The 15,539-nt window shown below is 43.5% G+C and overlaps 1 protein-coding gene across 1 annotated transcript in view; it reads left to right on the top strand.

Moving 5' to 3' along the window:
* Positions 1–347: 347 nt before the first annotated feature.
* GRIN2A (glutamate ionotropic receptor NMDA type subunit 2A) overlaps positions 348–15,539 on the top strand; it is a gene marked incomplete at its 5' end in the record, with an annotated part of 151,724 nt that continues 136,532 nt past the window's right edge. The window contains 2 exons of the mRNA XM_079542716.1: positions 348–365; positions 2,612–3,034. Coding sequence (XP_079398842.1) covers positions 348–365; positions 2,612–3,034 — 441 coding nt within the window. The remainder of the gene's footprint in view (positions 366–2,611; positions 3,035–15,539) is intronic.

Below are 15,539 nucleotides of genomic sequence, written 5' to 3'. Positions count from 1 at the left end.
GAGGTGGAGGACCGGGGAGCATCGGACCGGGAGCTGCCGCAGCAGCGTTGCAACTGCCCTTCCAACAGCCGGAAAAAAAAAAAAAAAAAAGAAAGAAAGAAAGAAAAGAAAAGCCATGAAGACGTTGAAACGCCTCCTGCCAAAAGTAAAGAGCAAATCCCAGTTGTGATGGCTCTGCTAAAACTTGATCCTGCGGGATTTCAGGAGATAAAGAGCTGCCAGGCTCGCACGTACCGCGGTGGGCGCAAGACGCGGGATGAAATCCCGGCATTAGAGGACCTATTTCCCGCCCCGTTGTTTGCAGAGGAACCCGCTGAGATGAGTCGGAGGAGCGCGAGCCCAGAGCGATGTGGGGAGCGAACGCGGTGAGTGCGGCGCTGAGCGGCGGTGGGAGCCTTTGGGTCCTGGGGTCGCTTTAAGAAGTGTCTCCGTGCATATTTACTGAGGATAGCGAATGAAAAACCGAAGCAACCCTAGCCTGTGTGTCTCCTTGGGTCGATTTACGGAAAATTGGGAACGAATCTGTGCCTTCCAAGATGCGGAGCCTCGCGCCACGCTGCTCCCCGCTCCCTGCGGGCCACGAGCCGCCCCCCTCCTACCCGTGCGGATGAGTTGGCCGCTGGCGCTGCCCCCGGGCGGGATGCGCTCGTGCGGGCTCGGCTCGTGCGTTCCCGGAGAGGCGGGAGCTGCCGGCCGGGCTGGGGATGCTGCCGGGCGGGCTGTGGGTTCCGGGGCCATCTCCGGTAGGGAGAGCCCGGATTCGTTCCTAAACGCGGGCGGGTGGGGGAAACTTTTGAGTCCGGTCACTCGGAGTCGCTTCCAGTCGCGGTATTTCGGTTCGCGTGCCATGTGAGATTACATTTTATTTTTATTTTTTTTTTTCCCCGTTAAACATCCAGCCCTACTGACGGCTTTTCTCCTCTCCTCTTCCTTCCCTCCGTTCTCTCCCCGTCTGCAGCCCCCCTGCGCCCATCTCTCTGGCCGCCTAGCTGCCCTCCCGGGATGCGATGGGCCTCGCGCTCTGCGGCGGGGATCACGCTTGCGGCCGGCGGCGCGGAGGCCGCCTGTGAGCCCGGGCACCGAGGGGTGCGACATGCCCGCGGCAGCGGCCCCGCCACCACCGGCACCACCGGCACCCGCGGCTGCCGCCACCGCTCCGTCTCCTGAGGCGCTGGGTACGTGGGACGGCGCCGCGCGGACGCGAGGGGGCGCCATCGTGCCGCCGCGACCGGGCTTCGTGGGCGCTCGGCGCGGTTCGGCGGGGAGCGGGGCGCTCTCGGCGCTGGATGCGGGCGGGAGGTGTCGGGAGCGCGGGTTCGAATCTTCGGGTTGTGCAGGGGCGTGAGAGGCCGCGCTGTGGCTCTGGCCGCCGCTGACTGCGCCGTCTTTGGTGCTGCAGCGGTGGGAACGTGGCCCGCACCGCTTTGATTTAGGAAGCACGTTGGGACTGATTTGCAATTAAATGGTCTCAACAAGCTCATCTCCTAGTCCGCCCCGACAAGAGGTGATGATATAGCAAGCCCTTGTCTTGGTGTGCGTTTCAGCAGCAGATGATTCTGATTGATGATGGAGATACGGTTGGCATGTTGAAAGAGATCTGAAAACTGCCACTCCTGATTGGCCAGCCCTGCTGGTGCTTTCTGCGTGACGCTTTGCAACAAGGTTGGCTCAGTGTGGCACAGGGACTCCCCTCTTGCAGTTAGTTAGCAGTCAGTCGTGGGGGTGGAAATCCCTCGGGGGCACAGAAACAGAGGGAGATCTTGCAGAGTCAGAGCTCCTTTCCCTCCGTCAGATAGTTTAGATCACTTCTTCTCTGGCTCATCTCTCTGTATTCAGCCCCGTACAGAGATCCAGCTGATTCTGAAGTAACCCAATGCAGTGATGCTCATTTCTGGATCACCCTCCCCTTCAACACCAGAGACAACTTTGTGTCTGAGATCAGCAGTTCTGAGATGCTCAAGTGAATGCCGTGTAAGAGAAGGGAGAAGAATTAAGATAGAATATTGTGCTGCTGAATCTGTTCCAGAGATGCAGTAGACTGTGCCTGAGCAGCAGCTGGCGAGGAGAGATCTTCGGAACTAAAGCAGCACGTTTCTGGGATGCTGCGCAATGCACAGAGTACACGGACTGGGCTTTCCAGCAGACCTCGGGCTTGCTTCTCTCATTTTAAGCTAACGCACCTCTTTCTACCAGACTGTGACTAAATCTTAAATAGACACACCAAAGGAAAACAGACTTCTGTTCCTCACCTGCTTTAGGAAGGCAAGGTTAAAGAGAAGGATGATGGCGCCTTTTTTGAATCGTTTCAGTCATTTCAATTTTGTTAGCCACCCAGAAAAAATGTTAATGGCTATTTCTTCCGAACTTGTGCTTTTTTTTTTCCTGTTGCCTTGCTTGTGGGAGACCAACTGCAGTACCATCGATCACTGCCAACTCAAGTTTTTGAGGGATGTAAGCTTGAAACGAAACTACGTGAAGAATGTGTTATAAAAAGCTGCTAAACTTTGTCTGGTGTCCAGAAGCTCTCTGTTTAGAACCTCCACTGGAGATACGCAGTACATATTTTTTTCCTCTCTGTTCCTTTTCTCATACAATGTGATCACTTTTACAGGGGATAAAGCTGGCAAAGATGAGGAAAATTGGCTGTGCTCTCCTGGTTCTCCAAGCTCTTCTTGCACCTTTGGATCTTGTTCGTGGAGCAGAGAAGAATTATCCTGTCCTGAACATTGCAGTCATTCTGGGAAGGACCAAGGATATCACAGAGAGAGATATCAGATCTCTCTGGACCAGGGAGATGTCAGCAGACCTGACTGTTGATGTTAATGTGGTGACCCTTCTGGTGAACCAGACTGACCCTAAAAGCATCATAACACACGTTTGCGACTTGATGTCAGGTACCAAGATCCATGGAGTGGTTTTTGGAGACGACTCTGATCAGGAGGCAGTAGCTCAGATTTTGGATTTTATTTCATCTCAGACTTCTATTCCAATTCTTGGAATTCATGGCGGGGCCTCCATGATAATGGCAGATAAGGTAGGAAGATTATTCAAAGCCTTCATTACTCTAATACTTCAGTGTAAGAATACTTCTAATTATCTCTTTTTACTTTAAGAAAGAAAAGAATATACAGAGCAGTGTCCTCATTGGCTACTCACCAAATATTTTAAAATATTTTGGGGTTCATACCTGAAACTCAATTTTCTTTCCACTGTAAAAGTGATCCTAATTAAACTTTACTCTCCACCAAATCTAATGCTGATCACCTCAAAAAAATTATTAGCAAATACAATATTTGGCTGTAAAAGCAACAAAGAATTCAATCAACTAACTGTAGGGACAAAATACAAAATTATAAGCAGATACTATTTATGAGCATGGCAGAATAGTAGCAAGTTATAGCCATGAATGTATTTAAGGACAGTATTGTAACAGGGCATTTGTATTAGACTGAACTCTTGTGATCTGCTATGGTCTATAATTTAAATAGACTCGCAAGCTTGTAGTCGCTGTATTAATTAAATTATTTTTTCACTAACCAGATACTTCTAACTTCCTACTATAGCTCATGAAAATCCACAAAGCGTTGTCAGAACCCTGGAGGTAATGACAAACTGCTTTGTTGGAAAACATTTCTTTACATAATCCATCGTGAGATTGTGGAACGGCAAACAGAAGTGACTCACGTATGCAGCTCATTTGCTTTAACACTGCAACAGTTAAAAATATATTTACTGGCACTGCAGGTAGGTTTGATCTTGTGGAGCAATCGGTGCTGCCTGGGAAGCAGTAGGTGTGTGGCACCTCCTGGGCAAGGCGTTCTGGTGTGGACAGCTGCTTGGCCTGAGGGTCTGTGAGAAGCTCCTGCTGATGCTGAAGAGCACGTGCTGTGTGGAAGGGAGTTTGTGTGGGCAGGCAGTCGCTGGTTTTCCAGCACACAGCTTGCACTGCAAGCATCCCACACGATGTTAATTGCAACTTATTTCCTTTACCCTTTAGGTTTTCTCATTCCCTAAAGACTGTTCTTCCTTACAGATGACTGTTGAATAGTCCTTTGGGATGTCTCTGTATCCATCTGAATATGAAGTGGTATCATAACTTGGGGGAGCCAAAGTAGAGAAGATGCAATGATCTGTTGCATCTTTTGCACCTTTTCTCTCACAAAAAACGTATTCCGCTGCTATTAAAGAGATCTTCATCTCTCAGTATCATGAATGACCTTTAAAACTTGTGATACAATGGTGAGAGTAATAACTGCTGAATTATAGTAGAAATTCTATAACAATGGGCTGGACATCTTGATTTGTACAGAGATCTTTACAGCCAGTACTGCTATCTTAAATGTAAATGTAAATGCCGCCAAGTAATACAGATGGTTATTTCTTGTGCTTTTAAATTACTGTACAAACTTCCTTATCTTTCTGAAGTTAGAGTTCCTAGATACGTATGAAGCTATTTGATGTGTGTCACTCAACTTTCTATGCCAGTACAAAAACATTTGAGACTGAAGAACCCAGGGAGAGCTGAGTGATGAAACTGGCAGAAATCTGTACAGTATCAATGCTCAGTAGCTGAATGCAGGATGTTCCTGATACAGATGATTATTTATGAGATACTTTTATTCATGAAACAGATTGCATTTTTCCTGCCTCAGGAAGTTAATACTGTGTTCCTCTTGTATGCTAATACTGTCACTGTTACGTCACCTTGATGTTGGGGGTTATCGCCGTGTGATAATATAACACTGTGCTGAATATCGGCTTCTAAGATTTCCATTTGGGAAATCAAAACTGTGCACTTGTGTGTTAAGGCAATCGAACAGAGCTGTCTTTAGTAGCTTGAATTGGCTGAGGGACTTTTATGATCGTGTAACTGAAATTGCCTCCGTTTTTATCTTGGCTGTTCCAGTGCACAGTATATCTTGACACTGCCTTTGGAACAGCGCAGAAATAAGACTTGCGTGTGTCACTCAATTAACCCATCATTTGGGAACGAATTCCTGGGAGCCGGAGGTGAAATTCGCAGTGCTGTCAGAAAAGCAGAGGGGATGAAGGAGGGAGAAGAGCTGCAAATATAAAATCTTCCTTCCAAGGCGGCGTCAGGATTTCAGCCGAAACGCATGACTGCTGGCTTACGTTAGAAAGCTGATCGGTGTTGAGTCTTCTGTTTTGTCTCCCGTACAGAGACTGCTAGCATACATAAAAGGTGCTCAGTCTCACTCCTGCCTGTGGATGGAATTCCCACCTATGGTACTCCATGGCCATTTCATTTGTCCTTACTGTGTGGCTCTGGTAGTTTCCTTCCTTCTGTGTGGATTCATGCCAGCACTGTGTTTTAGATGACTTTTAGATGGAAATGAGTGTGCTTGTGTTGTACCTGCTCATTTGTAGTCTACAAGCAAGGCTGGCACACAGGCAGCACAACAATTCAGTGAATTCTGTGCCAGTGCTTATACGATGCTTAAACTGTCCTAAATGTGAGCTGAACTGTGGATGTGAAAGAGAAGTATCTTTATTCCTGAAATCTGTATTCCTACAGGCTTCCCTGGAACGCTATGAGTGGATGAGCTTTCCATTTTCTGCGCTGTTAATTAATACTGCTCTTGGGCTATGATGTCCCAGTGTGAGCACTAGCTGTGCTCTGGGTGCTGCCATGGCCACCAGTAGGACCTTGCTGCAACCTTGTTAAAATTTGGCTGCATAGCCGAGGGAATGCATTGCTTCATATGGATTATAAAATTGATGGCAGGTGTGTAAAGCTAACAGTACTGAAATGCTTTCCGTGCTTTCCCTCACCTGGTACCTCCTGTTAAAGCCCAACCAATAAAGCTCTGAGGTGCCTATGGCTGTGCAGCATCTGCATGCCCCAGCTGCACCATAGAGGTGCAGCAATCCTGCTGCCAATGAGCTGCTCCTGTGGACTTTGGTCCTCAGTTCTTCCGTGGGCTCAGGGAATGTTCATATTTGAGACAGTCCACTGCAACAAGATGAGAATTGTGTGTGGGACATGTGTGCCAATCTGCTGTGCGTCGGCAGCCCTGGGAGGATGCTGCTGACAGGTTGGCTGTTTATTCACCCCCCTGTCTGTAGAAATTTGAAATCTTAAACCAAACACTGCTTAGGATCTGTTTCCTGACTTCTGCATTTGATTTTGAACTTAGGTTTGTTTCACCACATGCTATCGTTATAATGATTGTAATTAAGATTCCTTTCTAAGACAGAACATTACGGTTAGTTCTGCTACGATAACGAAGGATTTGTTTCCTTCAGAAGTGGAAAGAAGCCGCCTGTGTTATAAAAGCACCTGTGAGAACTGAGCATCTCTGAACTATGGTACTTCTGTATGTTTCAAAACTGAGTCTAACTTCTTATTAGAAATCTCTCTGAAAGACACAAAAACGGGAAGCATTTTAGTGTGATGAAAGCATGCGTGTAGCTGAGCAGCACTAAAGGTGAAGGCAATTTTCCTTTAGGGCCATTAAAAAGTGGCACTTCTTGAAATAGCCTTAGAATTGTTAAAATAAATCTTTACTATCCCAGGAAATACTGTGATGAAATTATAATTCTTTGTTATTCTCTGAGCTGATGAATTAACACTGATAATTAACACTTTCATTAATTGTTTGGTAGAAAATCCATTCTGCACCTACCACCATCTTTTGCTTTCCTTTTATCTGCCTTGCTCCTAGCTGTGAATACAGAATGGTAGAATAACAGAAATCAGAGGGATCTCTGGAGGTTGCCCAACCCAAGCCCCATTTGTCAGCAAGTGAGCTACAGTGTTGAGTCAGGTCCTTCAGGAACTTCTCCAGTCTGGCTCTGAACTTCTCTTGTTTTGCTGTGAGACTAACTCTGTTTAGACACCTGTCCTTACCTGTTTCCAGCAAACTCCCATTCCTTTGGGCCTTCCTTGCAGCCCCGTGTGCCTCCAGTCCTTTGGACTTATTGAGAGGTGGTGGTGATTGTATGGGGGGAGCCCAAAACCAGATGTGTGACTGCACTTGCTCTCAGGAGTTGCAGGGAGTGATGCTCCACAGGCTTACTGTGCATAAATGTGCTTCAATTCTCATGCTTTAAAAATTGTTGCAAAGAATGGGAGAGGATGTAGGATTTCTTTTTTATTGTAGATCACTTCTGGATAAAATGATTCCTGGAGCTGTTTATTGATTTGTATGTCTATGTGTGTTATTTTTTTTCCCCCTAGCTCATGTTAAAACAGTCCTACATTCTTACAGAAAACCTTTCATTTAAATTTGCTAACTTCTCATTCTTGCCTTTGCTGTTAACTGATATTAGCACGTATGTGGCAGCGTACTTCTGAGCAAGGTAATGATTTTGGCTTTGGTTAGCACTGCAGAAGGTAGGAAGATGAAACTACAGCTAAATGCCTCAGTCTGAAAATACCAGTATTAATTTAATCTTTCATGTGTGGATACATTATACTGTTCCGTTGCATGCTAGCAATACTTCTAGCTTCTGCCTCTTGTAAAGTAGTGTTTCAGTGTTTCCTTTCCAGTGATTTTCCTTTCTTGCTGTACTAATGCTGCTACAGGAAGCATAACTTTCAGAAATTCTTATTGCACTTTTAACTGCCACAAAAACGTAGTATTGATCTCCCTCTGCATATGTATAGAGATATTTATTTAAAAATAAAATCTTGCATATGCTAAAGATTTTTATAACTGAGCACGTAATCCACGGTTGTATCCTTTACACGCATGTGCTATAACTGTTTGTAATTAAATGGTTAAAAATGCCTGAAATCTGTCTCACTGAGGCATATGGACTGGATTCAATTTCTTGTGCTTTTTTTTACGTGGAGCCAACTCTCAGCGAGCATGAGATGGTCAGGATGCAGCGTGCTGCTTTGCATTGCTATGCTTGTGCTGTCATGGCTATGGAAAAGTGAAGTTTAACGGTATTTGCTGCAGTGTTTGCTACTTTGAGCTATGCCTCAAAGCTCGAGGGAGCATTATACCATGATGTGCTTTGTTTTCTTGCTTTCTTGCTGTTTCTCTCCTGTTCTCTCTGACTTTTCTAGAGGATCTTCCTGCCTATTTTGTATTTTCCTCATTCTTCCCCCTTAGTTTGATGAAGGAAAGTGTGGTGGATTTCCTGTAATACTGTGAGAGTGAGCTTTGAACTGTGTCTCTGGGAGACAAACTTGGAGTAATTTCTCCAAGGAAGAGGACAGTGACAGAAATTCCTAATGTCTTCAAAAACTAGTAAGCAGATTGTAGGAAGTAGAAGTCTTTTGCTCAGCACCATATCTTCGAGTTTACCTGGTGTTTGAGGTGGCTGAGGTGTGGGCAAGGTCCTATTTTCAGCTTGCTGCAGTTTGCAGTGTTGTAGCTGAGCCCAGGCTGCAGGATGGGATCCTATAAACCGCTCCCATGTAGCAGAGTGCAGTGATGGGCTTCACTGGGACTTACTCTTATTTGCAGTAAGTGTAATATATTTTCATCTCAAAGGTATCATTTTCTTTCTCTTCACGCTGTCTGTTCTTACAGTTCTTGAAAACAGGAATCCATAAATGCCTCCATGTGTTTTGAGAACATCTTAAAACTGCCAGTAAATCAGTGTCTAGATCATTCATGCATCCGTCCAAGCTATTGCCTACCTATGGGAAATTAAAACACAGCCAGCTCCCAAGCAGGGAAAAGTAGGACACCAGGCCTTCAGCATAATTTTCTGCTTGCAGAAATTCTTGGTGGCATCTTTAGAATTATTTTCTTGTTCCAGAAGCATTCTCGAACATAAAACCTGAAATGATTTCCTTTAAGCTACAAAATAATAATGGGACTATTATAACTCTCATAAGGCACTTCTGGTAATCAGAATATATCTGATTCTGCCTGAAAATAATTCATCCTAATAAAATTATGCAGTGAAAGAACAGAAGGGCATTGGTATCATGTCAAAAACGTTTTTAACATTTTTTCTATTAATTGTTTTTAGAGCTTGCTTAGGTTATTTGAATAAGTAGTTTAATAGCCCTTTATATTTGCCACTCATTTGAGCTAACAGTTGAATGTGAAGAGTCTCTGCATTCCGGCACTGGTTTTGTTTGTCAGAAACTGGGGGTCATCTGGGCCAGCCTTGCCCTCTTCCCAGCCCCATTCTGCCTCTTTTGCCTCCCCTCTCCTGGAGCTATGAAGTCGTGTGCATTTTACTGAGGGAGCCCAGCCTGGATTGTCTCCATGCCATCTGTCACCATATTGTTTGTTTAAATCCCTGAGATATTTTCTTCTCTCCTGAAATTAATAAAACTGTAGCAGCATCATTGGCTATTTATATTTGATTCACACTCAATGTTCTCAGGAGAAAAGCCCTGTGCTTGCACTTGAGGTATGTAAGCTGGACAGTCTGTCTATACAGAATACCCAAAAGTTGGTTCTGCAGCCTCAGGGCTGCAGTTGTGCTCCAGCCCTGAGCACTCTGGCTTCTCCAGAGACCTGTGTGAAGTACAATGCTGCCAGAGAGGCCTGTATTTTGTGTGGAAGCACACTGATTTCCTCCTGTCAGGATGGAGCCTACAAGGAGCAGTGGTTGGAGCATGGGGCTGGCTGAAGGCAGTGTGTTCTCCTAGCAGTATCACATCACTCGTCTTTAAGCAGCCTGGTTGAAGATCTGATTTGAAAAGGGAAAGCTGTCTAGGAGGCCACGCACTTTCATCTTTAAAATGCTGCATACCTTAATGCCAGGCTTGGAGTATGCTCTCTTAGGGAGTTTCTTCACCACCAGCTGACTCATTGGTCAGTGGTTTGGGCTTTCTATCCCCACTGCAATGTTGAGCACATGATTTCATCCTGGGCCTGCACAGAGGATAGCTGGCTGTTCCCTTGATGCAGGCTGGTCACCTGCTGCAGAGCGGCTGGGAGCGCTGGCCCTGCTGTTGGCACGGTGCTGTGCTGTGCTCAGCTATTTATTTATAGCCTGCTTTTGTGCATCTCAGAGCGGGATGCTTCTATAAATGTTTCATTCGAGGGATTGTGGGGTGGGAAGATGCTCATCTTTTTGTTTAGTATCCCTTTCCTCACAGCGTTTATTTCTCAGCGTCCCAGCTTTTGGTTCAGGACTCTGTGCCTGTAATTCTGTCAGCACCAACTTTTGACCATTCGTGTTTACCAATTTGCCTCTCTCCATGACCAGAATTCACAATAGGATTGCTTTGTTTTCACTACATTGATTTTGTGCCTGGTGGAAACACATTGCATATGTAAAGCCACTATGAAAGAGGGAAGAGCGAGGATTTTATAGCCACCTTCCAGCTCAACACAATTTACAATACAGTTAGGAACGACAGTTATAATTGCATAAACAGAAAATAGAATTAAGGTAATCTGTTCTGAATGCACAACATTTCTGTAATGAGTTGCTTTTAGGAGTTACAGAAACATATAATTACCAGACAAATTACATGTTATTTTTTTTGTGTGTGTGAGGCTAATTTAGTGTTCTGGGTAAATTGTGCTGGCAAAAGCATCAGAGTTATATGAAGTACCTAATTGGGACAAGATAAGGTTTGTGAATTCATCATAACAAAACAGATGCAAAAATTATGGAAGCTGTCTGTATTCCAGTCAAGTACTGCTTGGATGGTCTGCTTTATTTTAGATAGTCACGTCACTTTTGTAGTCAGTAAAGTAACCCTGTCCTCTTTGGTTTAGTTCAATCCATTTGCTGTTTCTTCCCTTCCTTCTTGATCTGCATTTCAGCTGTTATATGCAAAAAGGCTGAAATTTCCCACTGTGGAGTCTGGATTCTAGCCAAAGATGTGGATGGCTCTGGTGCTTCAGATGCAAAACCTTAAACTCTGTAGCTTAACAGTGTAAGACAAAACTGAACTGGTACAGAAGATGTAAAAAAGAAGCATTTGTTTTCTTTTCTTGCTCAGACTGAGTTTTTCATATCCAGTCTCTTCTGAATGCAATCTCCTTCCCCCAAACACCTGTGTCTCTCCAAGCACTCTTCTCTTATCACAGAATCACAGAATCACAGAATCACCCGGGTTGGAAGGGACCTCAAGGATCATGTAGTTCCAACCCCCCTGCCTAGCAGGGCCACCAAACATACACACATACACATGTGCTTATCTTATGCTGCCTTCCTCTTCAGCCCATCTGCTTGCTATTCCTATCTGCGCTGGGCTGTCACGCTAGCATTCAGTTTTATTTCTTTATTGCATTAATTCACTCCTGGTAGAAGAAAGGTTGGTTAGGAGGAAATACACCTCTCCACCTAAAATTGGGTCCCTTAATGTCAGGAGTACTAGGACTCTTTCAGTGTATATAGAGAGGATAGTTATGCTAGAATATGATTACTGGAACAAATAAGAATTGTCTGAAATCCCAAGAAAAAAGGTCAAAACTGTTATGACTGTAAGCCAAGCCTGTTTATATTTAATAGTAGAAAACACAGAAAGGGTGAGAAACTGAGCCAGGGTAACGGAGGTGCAGAGCTGTGATGGTGAGAAACCAGCAAGAGAAGTTGCTGATGAAAGTGGTCTGTTTATTACTACTTGTGAGGAATGAAATATGAGAAATCCAAAAGAATTCAAAACTCCAGCCATCATTTCCAACTTGGTATCTCTTCAGGACTCCCAGCCTTGGGAGTTTAGAGAGCTCTGCTGCTCTGCTGAGTGATTTCTTCACCCAGCACCTTGCATTCTCCTGTTGGTGAACTGTTCTTAAAGTGCTTTCCGCAGTGCAATGTAGGCAGTCTGAGCTGTAGGTAAACATGTCAGAGTTGCTGTATCAGTAACTGCATGTTTGTTTCCTAATGACATTTGACTTTCTCCTGGTTTTTGTTTTTTTTTTTTGTTTTAATTTACATTCTCTCCTTTCTACAACCTTTGCAGATGGTCAGCCTAGAGGCTTCCTAAGTGTACAGTCTACTTTTCTTTTTATTGCTGTACCAGTTTGTCCAGCACCCACGTCCTTCTAGGTAAACATCAATTTCTATGGAAAACAGAATTATTTTTTGAATAATTCTCTGATTTGTGGCAATAAATGTACTTTTTTAATGCATTTCTGTTGTGTGCATGTGCTTTAAGGGGGTGCCGACTGCCTTGGACTTGAGGAACTGGCATTTGAAAATATATTGATGAATCTCTTCTTTCGCAACTCATTTTCAATTAAATTAATCTGATTTTCAGATCTCCCTCTGGGGGCATCACAATACTTGGGAGCAGGGGGAACTGACACTTAAAATGTATGAAAACAAATTGCTTTCCACAGTGTATGGCGGTTTGCTGATTCTGCAGTTTCCCCTTCATGGTGTTTGAGAATGTGTTTTGCTGCGGCTTTAAAACATTGTGAAGACTTACATTTACTGGCATTTGTAAACTTAAATTGCAGTTATGTGCACGGTACAGATTTATGGATCATTAATTATATAAATGCTGATGACATCCGAACAGCTGACTGTATGAGGTTGAAAAGAAGCAATGGCTTTTGAGCATAAGGAAGTGTCACATGAGGATGTTTTGGCTGCTGTTAGGGTAAGCTCTCTTGCAGAAGGAAAAATACAAGTTTGCTTGGTTTCTTTTCCTTAAATTGGCTAAAGTAAACAAATATCCTCACTGCATCTTCTAGATATGCTCATACTGACACTTCTCATAAATTTTTCTAGGTTGTCACATTTTCCTTTTTCAAACCTTTTTCACATCAGGATGGAGACATCTGGCTACAATCTCTGTTGTTCTTCTATCATCATTTTGTAGCATAAGAATAACTGGAATATTTCCAATGAAATGACACTAGGACTGATATGAATGAATTGGGATAGGAGTAATTAGTAAATAATCTTCATATTTAGAATATCCTGAGCAGTTGTTAAATGGCTTCTTGCTATACACAATACTTTCAGATTCCCAATTTGTCCTAAAAATGCATCTTACAGTCTCAAAGTTAAAATTTAACTGAATATGTGGATACTTCATACTTTCCTTTAATGGTCTTTGAAAGTCTTATGATGTTATTTGTGTGCTTGCATAAGTTGTTTTCCTTAAGTGTGCACTGGTTCTCCGTTTCCTTGTGTTAGGTGACTGCTGGCTTGAGAAGAGCTGCTCTGTGATTTACCCTGTTCACAGTAAGAGCTTGAGATCTTAAAATAGTGAGTTATCCAATAATAAAATGTAACGGTCCAGCTCAGTAATCCTTATTCCAATGTAAGTCCTATTGATTTGTTAAGCTGCAATGGGCACTTCAGTGGGCACTGCCTGAAAGCCGTGGCAAATATAGGGCAAAATAGAAATGAACTTCACTAATTTCCCAACTTTTACTGCTTTTTTACTGTGTGCAGCAATTTATAGACATGCAGAAGCTAACAGTTCATGCTGAAAACAATTCTTCAGGTCAGCAAAGGCACATCCAAATGCCAAGGAGGGTGACACATGGAGAAAAAGGGAGCATCTGCACATACAGCATACAGGCCATGTGTGAGCCCTGTGTGGAAGATAAAGTCCCTGCAGCATAACTGAGTTCATTGAAAAGTAAAGGCATGCAAAGCAAGCAGATATTTAAAATATCCTTTAATGCCTGCTTAAATGTTTTTCGAAAGATTTTAGTGCTGCAAAGTTAGGAGATGAAGGAGTTTTTGCAATCCTAAGAAGTTGCTCAGTACGTTCATTACTTAAAAGGTGCAAAGATACAATTATAGCCTCTTAATATATAGTTATATAGTTTGCCTCTTAATATATAGTTACAGAGTTTGAGTTGGAAGGGACCTTTGAAAGCCATCTAGTCCAATTACCCTGCAGTGAGCAGAGACACTACAGCTCAATCAGGTTGCTCACAGCCTGGCCCACCCTGACCTTGAATGTCTCTGGGGATGGGGCATCCACCCTTCCCTGGGCAACCTGTGCCAGTGCCTCACCACCCTTACTGTAAAAACTTTTTCCTTATATCCAACCTAGTTGAAACTCGAAGTTATACATTGGACTTAAGGCATGCTCTGCTAGAAAGAGCAGTCACTGGTTAAAGGTGTGATTTGGTGTGTCAGGAGCTGTTGTTGCTACTTACAGTGCTTTCTTCCAAATTAGTTGCCGGACTGGTTAAATATTTTGAACCTTGTTTTACTTAAATTAAACCTGATGGTCCATGTAAGTTGCTGCAAAAGTAATGCCTCCTATTTATTTCCATGAAAACTACAACAGGTGCAGAAAGCACAATAACGTTATTTGATAGAGCAAACTCTCAGCTACGAAACACTGTTTTTCAACAGTCATTGTATCAGTGTGCCCCTCTGCTGCCATCTGTCATGCACTAACCAAATGTAGTGGGATATTGGTGGGAAGGTTCAACCACCACTGCCATCCCTACATTTGCCTCTGACCTCACAGGCCAACATAACACAGTAGGAGGCATTACTTGTGGAGCAGACCTCATACTTAACATTTCACATTTGAAATGGAGTCTAGCTTTCTCAGGTCACTTAAAGGTTTCATTTGCATGTTAAAGTCGCTATGTCATTAAACAGCTTTTCTGGTTCAGCTCAGATGATGGTATGTTTTCCTTCTTAACAAGCTTTCTGGGGTTGTATTAAAAAAAACCCGTGTTCTCCCTCCCTTAGCTTCTTTTGAAATCAAGTATGTACAATAAGACTGAATCCCCCTTGAGCTGGCTTAATCATTTGTTTTTCCATCTGCGGAGAGTCCATTCCCAAAGTAACTTCAAAGAGCCCTGCCTCAGTAAAAGCTTCCAGCTTTGGGGCAGCAAAGATTACAGAAATGTGCTTATGCAATACTTTGAAACCTCTGGCTATCTTGGTATGGAGGTTAGAGCTGAATGTATGCTTCTTTTATTCTGTTACTATAACCCCTAAAGGTTTATAACTGAAAATTGTGTTGCAGTAACTGTGTGCAGTGCGATGCTGTGGGCACACAACGTGGCAGCCAGAGGCCCTGGGGGAGCAGCAGCTCCACAAAACCCAGGCTTGGCATGAGTTGTCCATAACATACCTGCAGAAGCACATTCAGAATGTTTGTTATACTTTACACTTAATCCAGCCTGATCTGTGCAAGCTTTAATCAAACAAACCTCAAGCGCAGTGGCTCCTGGGAGAATAGTTCCTTTTAAAATTTTCTGTGCTGATATTTATAATCTACTAAAAATAACAACAACCCCCTGGCCACTACAGAGGAATAGATTGAGATAAATATTTTATGTCTAATGTGTATGTCATGTTTTTGAGTACAGTAACAAATATACAGCAGTTAAAATTGTCATTGGTGCGTTTGGGAGGATCTGCATCTTAAAGCTGCAGTGTAAGTAGTTGTCCTTATTTCTGTGCTCTGGAGTCTGTGCCTTACGTGTGGTACTCCACTCAGTGGCTGTCATCTTCATTTTGGAGAGCTGTTGATATGTTTTATTTTATTTTTTTAATTTTTGACAGAGCTCCTGTCAAAATCCCATCTTGTCAGCATGTATGAGATTTGCCCCAAATTAATTTCCTGTGGAGAGAAGGGCTATGAGTTTGTTCTCAGTATAATGACTCTTGTGGATTATAGTATCTGTTAGTAGAAATGCACTGCTTTGATT

This window comes from Tetrao urogallus (assembly GCF_951394365.1).
Source record: "Tetrao urogallus genome assembly, chromosome: 15".
In the NCBI taxonomy this organism is placed as follows: Eukaryota; Metazoa; Chordata; class Aves; order Galliformes; family Phasianidae; genus Tetrao; species Tetrao urogallus.
This window is presented reverse-complemented; position numbering and strand designations above follow the sequence as displayed.